The 10,444-nt window shown below is 35.7% G+C and overlaps 1 protein-coding gene and 1 non-coding gene across 2 annotated transcripts; one reads left to right on the top strand and one right to left on the bottom strand.

Annotated features, from left to right (window-relative positions):
- Window positions 1–296: 296 nt before the first annotated feature.
- On the top strand, window positions 297–383 carry TRNAM-CAU (transfer RNA methionine (anticodon CAU)). Its single transcript is given in 2 exon segments — window positions 297–334; window positions 348–383. It is a non-coding gene; the product is annotated as a tRNA-Met (tRNA).
- Window positions 384–1,516: 1,133 nt separating this feature from the next.
- Window positions 1,517–4,500, bottom strand: LOC145630421 (putative receptor protein kinase ZmPK1). The gene is made up of 2 exons (XM_081682679.1): window positions 4,313–4,500; window positions 1,517–3,870 (listed from the first exon to the last, which is right to left on the bottom strand). The coding sequence occupies exons 1-2, from the start codon at window positions 4,498–4,500 to the stop codon at window positions 1,653–1,655; spliced, it is 2,406 nt and encodes an 801-aa protein (XP_081538805.1). The 3' UTR covers window positions 1,517–1,652.
- Window positions 4,501–10,444: the final 5,944 nt, after the last annotated feature.

Here is a 10,444-nt window from a genome sequence, read left to right as displayed (position 1 = left end):
TGCTCCATACCAAATGTTACCTATGTTTCATAGGAAGCACTTCTTAACGTGCCTAAACGATCTTATTAGTCCAACTATGGCGATTTCAAGAGTTTTTCTTTTATTAAAGTTATGGTTAATTAGATTGAGCAAAAACTTTTAGCTAATTTATGCTTGTGTATAGTCTCATATGAATAAAATCTAGCAGGATAGAAAAATGACAGTTTTATTTTTGTAAACTGAATAGTAAAGCTTGGGTTTTGTAATTGGTAATTGTTATAATACTTTTAATTTATATTCTATTTTTTACCATAAATGGGGTGGTGGCGCAGTTGGCTAGCGCGTAGGTCTCATAGCTATGTTGAGTGATCCTGAGGTCGAGAGTTCGAGCCTCTCTCACCCCAATTACATTTTTTTTTAATTACATTTTTTTTTAATTACATTTTTTTTTAATTACATTTTTTTTAATTACATTTTTTTTTAATTTATTTAGTTTTGTACCATTTAACTTTTAGCCTATAAAATTCTGGTTTTGGTATTGCATTATTACCCTCCTCGCTACTACATTGTTTCAATTGAGTAATTTGCATCTAGTTGTGTTCAATTCGCGGATTTTTTTTCAATTAATGGTGAGTGACAAATTGGTATTTAACTTAACATCAAGTGATCATTAGCCCTTTTTAGAGCTAGAGTTGGCGCGTATTGCTATGCTCAACATGAATTACAAGCTGCTAGTTTATATGGTCTACTGAAATAGAGCATGAATTGATGGTATTTATCATTCTTACTGCCTTTACTGGCAATGCTTTTGGTGCACTTGACTGCTTTGCCTTACTTTATGCTTAGACTAGTGTGTCTATAGACTTTGATTCTACCGGTGCATGTAATGTATGCGTACAAATATCAAGTGGAGAACAAAACAAAACAAAATCATAGGGTCTCTTAACAATGAAGTCCCTGAAATAGAGGATTTAAGAATTTTCCTTTTGTTCATGAAGAGGACTACTGAAATAGAGCATGAAGCCTAACAGTTGCAGGGTAATACTCTGACATGCAGAAGAAAACTCTACCAGATACACGAAAAGCCACAGCTCAGTGTTTATGTATTACATACAGCTGAGGTACATTAAAACTTGGAACAGCTGCAAATCTGAAGGTAAATGTTACATGGGAGCTCATGTAAGAGCTACTGTGAGAATAGACTGGAGTTGCGAAGGGCCAGGACTGTGCTTAAGTATATCGTCTTCACATTCTGCAAGTGCTTGCATGACTGATTCCATGGTTGGCCTTTTGATTTTATCATTCTCCACACAAGAAAGTCCAGACTCTATCATCATAGCAGCCTCAATCCCATGAATAATCTCAATTCTCCCATCCTGTTTCGATATTTCCTTCCAATCTAGGGTCTACAGAGGCATCTTCCCATGAATTATCTCCATTCTGTTTGTATGGTCTTACTTAAAAAAGAAAAAATAAAAAAATAAAAAATTTGCTAAAATAAATTAAATTACCAAAATTCTTCCAAGTCCACAAAAAAGGAAAAATGTTACAATTATCATTCATACTCCACATAACATTTACAATCAATACAAAAACGGAAACAAATCAATAATTTTTTTACGAATAATTCAGATAACACTCGTGCATAGATAAGGATGAACATGAATATCGAGTCATAGAGTGCCAGGAAGGTGCATTAGCATTTCGTCTTCACATTCTGCAAGAGCTTGCGCTACTGATTCCATGGTTGGCCTTTTGTTTCTATCATCCTCCACACAAGAAAGTCCAACCTCGATCATTATAGCAGCCTGATTCCTGCTGAAACGCCCTTCCAATCTTGGATCCACCAAGTCTTCTACCCATGAATCTTCTCCATTCTGAATTTTCCTTTTAGCCAACCGAACAAATTTTACCATTTCTGGTATTTCCTCTATGCCATATTGTTCATCATCTACTACCCAACTCGATAGTCTTATACCCCTTACAAGCTCTAGGATCACGACTCCATAACTGTAGACATCGACTTTTGCAGTAATGGGAAGATTGATTGCCCATTCAGGAGCCATATAACCTTTTGTGCCTCTTATCCTAGTCAGCTCTGATGAACCATGACCCCCTCTTTGACTTAACTTTGCAAGGCCGAAGTCTGAAATTTTTGGCTCGAAATTCTCATCTAGTAGTATATTTTCAGGTTTGACATCACAATGAATAACCCATTCTAAGCATTCATGGTGAAGGTAAGCTAAGCCTTTAGCTGTGCCTAACGCGACTTTGAACCTCTCTTTCCAACCAAAAACAGTTCTGGCCAAGAACAGGTGTCTGTCCAATGAACCATTTTCTACAAACTCATATACCAAGAGTCTATGTTTTCTTTCGGAACAAAAACCCCACATTCGTGCAAGGTTCATATGATTAATTTTACCAATTGTGCTCACTTCAGCCCAAAATTCTTCCTCTCCTTGGACCACATTTTCTAGTTTCTTCACAGCAACTACTCTGTCATCTCCTAGAACACCCTTGTAAACGGTACCAAATCCTCCTTTTCCTAGAACTTCCTTAAAGTTAACCGTTGCTTTCTTGAGCTCGCTGTAGCTGAAGCTTCGGAACTGATTTGAAATGGCACGATATCCATCTTCCATAGAAGCTGAAAGACCATGCTTCCTAAAAAGAAACCACCACCCTATTACTAAAAGGACTACTTCAATTGCACCAATGACAGTAGCAAATGAGTACAGATAAACCCACTTGAATCTTTGATTGGTTATGTCATATGTGTTTGGCAGTGCTACTATTTTACTTCCACAAACAAGATGAGACACATTCAGGATTGCAGGTTCTGATGTCTGTGCACCTCTTGGTAATCGAAGATATAAGCTACCTGGAAAAGTAACCACCCTGACTCCATTGAAAAGGGAACTTTTTGTGAAGCACATTCCTTCACCAGTTAGTCGGTAGCTAAATGCTTGACAACGGCAATCTTCCAAGCAAAGTTGCCTACAAAACTCATAAGAAGCAGGTTTAGTGTAGTTGAGATCAAACCCATAGTAATCGAGGTGGGAGATCTCAACAAACTCAGAGTCAGAGCAACTTCTATGAAATTTCGGCCTGCACCCTTTGCTCCAATCACTTATATCAGTGGGTTCATAGCTAGGCGGACAACTACATTTTGGCTCCGGTGTATATTCACAAATTCCATTTCTACCACAAAGACCGTGAATATCACATGGTTTTGAAACTGCTTGCCAGGTTATATTCCAAAAACCAGACGATTCATTTAAGCTGTAAATCCTCAAATTCCCATCGAAATCCATTGTTAATCGTCTCTTGATCCCAGAACCTACATCTAAAGAGCTAAACTGTAGTTGATCACTTGCAGAAAAGGTGCCCTTATCATCAAGCATGCCAATCCTACTACTGTTATAAGTTGTTCTACCATTTTGAAACGGACCAAAAGCAATATTAGGCCAGTAAATGCTAGAAATTTCAGGTCCATCATAAATCATTCTAAGCACATTATCATTATCAAAAAAGAAACTAAAATACCCGGAACCAAACATCCGAGGACCTATCCTAGACAACAATCTTTTGTTCTTAGTAAACAGTTGATGAGGAAGCAAAGTATCAGTAGGAAAATCAAAGCTTTGCCAAAGAATATTACCACTATTATCCTTAAGAACAAGGTTCCCTGTGTTGAGAAGTTCTGCTGTTTCCGCAGTTGTTGATGTCGTATTTGTTTCCCAAGCAGTTGAACCATCATAATCTGTCAACAACAGTACACCATTTTTCTTCAGAGTTAGCCTAGAGCCACGCCGGTTAACCGGCTTGTCTCGGTTGGCCACCCAAACAACAGTTCTTTCCTTTGAATTAGTAAACCAGATTGAGAAGTAATATTAAAAAGATGGAGGTTACGGAAATGCGCATGTTAAGGTGGATGTGTGGAAACACTTTAAGAGATAGAATCAGAAATGAGGTTATTCGCAAGAAAGTAGGTGTGGCGGGCATTGTAGATAAACTAAGGGAAAATCGTCTGCGTTGGTTTGGACATGTAAGACGGAGACCCGAGGGTGCACCGGTGCGAAGAGTGGAAGAGTGGGACCATGGAGGGATTAAACGAGGAAGAGGGAGACCAAAGATGACTTGGTTGGAAGGAGTGAGGAAGGATATGAAGTGCATGGATTTACGTGAGGATGAAGTTTTGGATCGTAAGGGATGGAGGAGAAAGATTTATGTTGATGACTACACGGAATAATCAAATTTGGTTCATGTTAGCCGACCCCACTTTTGGGATTAAGGCTTTGATTGATTGATTGATTGATTGATTGAGAAGTAATAAGCATTGGTTCCGAAACTCGAAAATCCACAGCTGAAGGTTCTGTCAGGGGAAATGAGGAGACCATCATTAGTATCTTTGACAGCTAAAGAAGAGCCTCTTGACAGATGATTTCTGGCTAAAACTACTGATGCAAAAGAACTGAAAACAAAGAGAAGAAGGAAGAGATTTCTTTGGTTACTGTTTCTCATTGTTTGGTAATTGAATTCTGATCCATTCCTTTGGCTGCTTTCTATATATAGTAACTTTGTATACAACCAGCCAAACACCAACCAAATTTGACTTTTTTTTCTTCCTTTTTCTGACAGGGGTAGCCAGATTTGACTTTTTAAGAAAATACTAAGTGCATATATAAAGCAATTGAAATGGCAATTTACCAATATTATTATGCTCTTTTTAGAAAGTTAAATTAAAAATTTTATGCCGGCCTAAGAAAATAACACAAATAATTGATTAAGAAAACATTAACTGAATGCAGCCTAAGAAAATTACAACTTGGGATTAAATTTATAGTAAGTCTAAATATGCTCATAATTAATTTTATTGATAAAGTAGGAGAGCAATATTGAATTTCTGATTAAAATCAAAGTATAAATTACAGATATGGTCATATAATATTGCAAGTGGGATTGGAGATTTGGAAGTGGTTGCAAGTGGTTCTTAAATAGAAGTATATATCAACAAGGCAACAATTTCACAAAAATATTTAATCTGCTAATTTATTTTTCTTATTGTTTTGGCTGTTACTTCACATTATATTGTCAGAACATAAATCTATAATTGCCTATGATATAAACAGCCCTATGGGCCAAGTATTGTAAGCATTTAATAAATTTTCTTCAATTGTATTTTATAAATTTCAGCAACAAAATAACATGTTGATAGTACTTGTAATATTGTTATCTAATTAAACTTAATACGGAGCATCAACAAACGCACAATGTTTTGTTGGTATCAATAGAATTCTTCGTTGGTATTAAGATAGTACCATCTAAATACAATTTTATACTGAGTGTTATTAGAGCCATTGATGACTCTAATTATTAGAGGCCGAAAAATGCTCTCTCTAATTTTACTTTTAGCTTCTGATAATTAACCTATAGAATCATGTTGATCATTCTTAATGGAAAACTGAGAGTGAAATGTTGGACTGTCTTGACTCTTGAGCAACTGTTTATACTTATTGTAGGTTTCTTGTGCATAATTAGTTTTTTGGTATATAAGGAGCCTCAACCTGACTTTACCAATATTCCGTCAAAAACAATTATGGTAGTTGACATCCATGATCCACATAATAGCTCTTACAATATCAACCCAATCATTTTATTTTGGGATGTTGATATAAAGTGTTAATAAATTGTTCTCATCTAGTAACATGAATATATTATAACTAAATATGACAGCAACCACAGCAAAAAGTCAGAGCAGCAGCCACCAGAAACCTTGGGCTACAGTCCAGAAGTAGTTTTCATGAAAATTAAACAGCTACCTGAGCTGATAATGAGTTCAGCACAACAGACACCATTAGGGAGAAAAAAAAAAAAAAAAAAAATCTTGATTGAAATTCTCTTCTGAATATTTAATTTGATTTTTCGATTTTTCTTAGTTGAATCTCTAATAGGGGTTCTTATAATTTTCTGTATATCTGTTTTAGATTGTCACACACTAGTGTTCAAAAACAAGGTCCTACAAAGATCACATGTTTATCTTCTAATAAGCACAGTGAGACACTTCAAACATACATTAAAGAGTAAGCTCTATGGTTTTAAAAATCTACCATGATCAATTGCATACATGTGGACACAATTAAAACACGGAACGACAATTTTGGACTTGTTTGGTTGCCTAATAAATTCATGGGAAGTTTATTTTCCTAGGAAATAGATTTCTATATACTTGTTTGGTTGACAATTATGTATACTTCCCACAAAATGGAGGAATTAACTTACCTAGTCCCCCTAGGTAAGTTAAACTTCCCATGGGAAGTAGAAATTCCCACATTCAACCAAACAAATTTTGACAATTCCTAGGAATTACAATTTCATGGGCATTGAGTTTTCATGGGAATTTCTACTTCCTCCATTCAACCAAACAAGTTCCAAGACTGTCGAAAACATCAAGATATATATGCTTTCATGTACTCGTACTCCGTAATTGTTACGAAAGATAGGCAGAAGTGGATTGCAACTCTTCTGTCAAAAATCATTTCATACAAGTAATCTGTCCACAATTTTCTTTTATAGCATTGACAATATGCACATAAAGCAAGCTTATTCTTAATCAAATACGTAGTATATATGAGTTAATTATGTTCATTGGCACCTTCAGAATCCACAAAGGCAATTAAGAGATTACTCAAAGCATCATCACTGATAAAAAAGGGGAATAAAAAGAAGTAATTGCTCAAAATGATCACCAAGATGGCAACTGTTTGACTTCATTTGAAGTGTTGGACTAGGAATGTTTTGAGTGTTTGCACCGAAACCACAGCCATCTGGAGACTCGGAGAGCAAGAGTGAAACCTCAGACACAAAAACATTTCATCTCCTCTTCTGAAAATTCAGATAAAGTGGGATCAACTATCTCCATAAACCTACCATCTTGACCAAGTTGCCGAGCTCAATCCACCAATTCCTTGCCAACTTTCAGACACTGCGCGACACACCCCACTGTCCTTGCCATCTCTCACAAACTATGGAATCCTCCTACCACTAATAACTTCAAGGGGAAGAACCCCAAATGCATAAACATCTCCCTAGGAAGTCAAACGTCCAGTAAACATGTATTTCGGATCAATATAACCTATGTTTTTGGGAATATTCTGTCATAGCATCTGATGTATAGTCAGTAAATACATGTGCAGTACCAAAATCCAACAACTTTAGAATTGAAACTATTGTCAAGAAGTACATCCCTAGGCCTAAGAGCACCAGCATCAAGGCCTTTTACAATCCTTTTCGTGGCTTTTTCGTGTCCTTTCCCAATCCTGATGGATGCTATTACTTGGGAAAGATAACTGTTAGGGAAAGGATATTGTAGTATCCTTTTTCTGGAAAGAAAATCTCGCCTCGGCCCAAGTGCCATATTAATTCAACAATCACAAACAAAAGCATACAACGGCTATATTGGAAATCATCCAACGCTCAACTTGTTGACACTTGTCAACATCTTGTTTCTTTATTTTTTTTTGCTCCAAAATATTATAACGGCTATAATTTGCAAACGATAACTTATTTTTGAAATCCGAAAACACCAACGGTCATAAAATTTTTTTGTCTATAAAATGAGTATAAATTTGCTATATTTTCACAAAATTTCAGTTTCACTTGTACAATACTCTTAAACACAAAATTATTCTAATCTCCATATTTTCAAGTTTATTTTTCTCCATTTCACTTCCAATTTCTTAGAGTCTTCAATATGGATCGTAATAATTCTAATTACGGTCGTAACCCGAATTTTCCTAACAATTCAAACTTTCAATTTAACCAATCTAATCCTCCTGTTGACCCTAATCTGTTGAGTAATCCTCAAATTCAAGCTGCATTTTTTCAATGGTGTAGTAGTCAACCAAGACCAACAAATTTCAATAATATTCCACCAATACAACCAAATTTTCCTCATAATTCCCAATCCTATCAACAAGCTTTTGGTAATACCCCTTTTTTCCCTATATCAGAACATTTAACTCAAAATATGAATCAATCTCCAGGTGGAGTTTGTAGTAGCAATGCTACTCCAATAGAGTTAAGTGGTGAACATGTTGAAGAATTAGCGGGAGCATAACATCTTGAAGAGATTGACAATGCTGAAGTCGAAATTGTTCCAGAAGTGCAACTCAATACATCTGCACAAAGGAAAAACCAAGCATGGAGTATCGCCGAAGACAAAGCTCTTGTATCGACCTATATAAATGCAGGAGGCGATGTGGAGAGGGGAACCAAGACCAAGAGAAGCGGGTTATGGGCAGAAATTCACAACCAGTACGAAAAGGCTAGAGCTGAAAATCTCAATGAGATTAAGGTAAGGAACGTTAAATCTTTGCAAAATCGATGGGATCACATAAATAAACATGTAAGTAAATGGGTTGACGCCTACGGTTATCATTTTCGAACTAAGGGTAGTGGTGAATCTGAGCAAAATTTGGAGAGATTCGCTCACATAGATTACAAAGCAACTAACAATAAGATGTTTTGTTATTTGCATTGTTTTGCAATTCTGAGGAAATACTCCAAATGGGATCCCTCCTTGTCCAAAGTTCAGTCCGATATGTTACCGGGTGGTCAAGCATCTACAGATAGTGGGGGGAGCGGTAAAAGATCCCAACCCGATTCACAGTGTGAGGTTGGCGGAAGGGCTAAAAGACCTCTTGGCATAAAACAGACAAAGATGAAAGGTAAAGCATCAAGTACTTCGTCAAGTGTAAATCTTGACTCTTTAAATACAAATTTTAATGACATGGGAGAGAAATTGGGTCAATTGGGAGAGCGACTACTTGATCAGATGAGAGAACGAGATGAAGAACAAAAGGCCCGGGTAGAAGAAAAGAAAAGGCAGAAGGAGGAGGCCATGAAGTTCAGAATGTTAGAAAGGTTAATGCAGAAGAACGTTCTTGATGACAAGGAATTAGCAATGTATAACAAACTGAGAGACGAATTTAGTAGTAGGTTTTCGCTTTAATTTCATTTTAGTATTTGCAATGTTTGTATTTTAATTAAGTATTGTAAGGTACGCAAGTTATTTTTTTTAAAAATTGTTTGTGCTACTAGTAATGTTGATGTTTATGTAGTGTTGTTATTGTTGTTTATGTATTAAATTAATATTAGTGTATTTTAATTTGTTTTTAAAACTATGATGTCTCTTTTACCTTTTGACAAGACTCATGCATGCATTGGTAAAAAAACTGACCTTACAAAATTCTGCATGCATTGGTCATAATTCTCACCATACAATCCTTATCTTATCCATATCTCATGTTAGGGGTGAGCAAAAAATCAGGGTACCCTGAATCGGAACCAGAACCTGTTAGGAACCGCAGGTTCCGGAACCGGAACCTGTACAAGAGGTTCCGGTTTCGGGTAGCAAATTGGAGAACCTGTTGTAACAGGTTCCGGATCAGGTTCTCAATTTTTTGGAACCGGAACCTGTAGGGTACCCTGTACCTGATAAAAATATCACTTAATTTTTAATTATACACTAATTTGTACTCAATTTTTAAATAATATATATCAAAATTACAATTAAAAAAATATATATATTAAATTTGTAAGACAACTACTATTAGTTTGTCTTATTTGCAAGTTGTAAACATTATAAATTAGTGACTAACCAGTTTTTTATTAAAAAAAATCTGCAAAAAGTTAGTGAGTATCTTTTAATACAGGGTACCCTGAATCGGAACCGGAACCTGTAGGATCCGGTTCCGGTTCCCAATTTCTAGGAACCTGTTCAACAGGTTCCGGTTCCGGTTCCCATTTTGAGGAACCTGTTGCAACAGGTTCCGGTTTTGGTTCCTGGAATTTTTACAGGGTACCCTGTTATGCTCACCCCTATCTCATGTGCACCAATTATGTTTTAACAAAATCTTATCTTCTGACCAACAATATCCTATTTTTGTCTATTTAAAGTACATGATTTCTATCTTCTAGTGTCACAAACAAACACACCAAACACAATATGAGCTTAGATTCAATCTCTTCAAGTTCTTCAAGCTCTTCCTCCTCAAGTATAACTGATAAAATTTATGATCACATGGTCATGAATTTCTTTGCTATTTTTATCAACATAATTCATGTTTTTTTTTATTCGTGTCGTTTAATCAATGTATTTCATTTTTTTAATCAATGAATTTTATGTTTTTGAATTCGTCTCGTTTAATTAATGTGTCGGTTAATAGAACGATCTATTATTAATTATTATTAACAACATTTTCAACAATAATAATAATTAAGTATATTAATAAATATATGTAATTTGAAAAAGGAATAAATGGTGGGGTATATGTAAGTAGGAGAGAGAAAGTGGGAAAGGATACTCATTGATGTTGGAAATTTTGAAGGAAAAGGATGAGTAAAAGGATGGAAATAGCGGGAAATGATGTGGAGGAAAGAGAAAGTGATGTGTCAAGTGTAGGAA

This window comes from Chenopodium album, chromosome 5, assembly GCF_948465745.1.
Source record: "Chenopodium album chromosome 5, dcCheAlbu1.1, whole genome shotgun sequence".
Lineage (NCBI taxonomy): Eukaryota > Viridiplantae > Streptophyta > Magnoliopsida > Caryophyllales > Amaranthaceae > Chenopodium > Chenopodium album.
The sequence above is the reverse complement of the archived record's forward strand: the minus strand, read 5'-3'. Positions and strand labels throughout refer to the sequence as shown.

Excerpts from the sequence above, each read along its gene's own strand:
- LOC145630421 (XM_081682679.1), bottom strand. The coding sequence starts at position 4,500 with ATGAGAAACAGTAACCAAAGAAATCTCTTCCTTCTTCTCTTTGTTTTC. Across the intron at positions 3,871-4,312 it reads TCGAGTTTCGGAACCAATGC|ATATTACTTCTCAATCTGGT; the intron begins TTATTACTTCTC and ends TCCATCTTTTTA.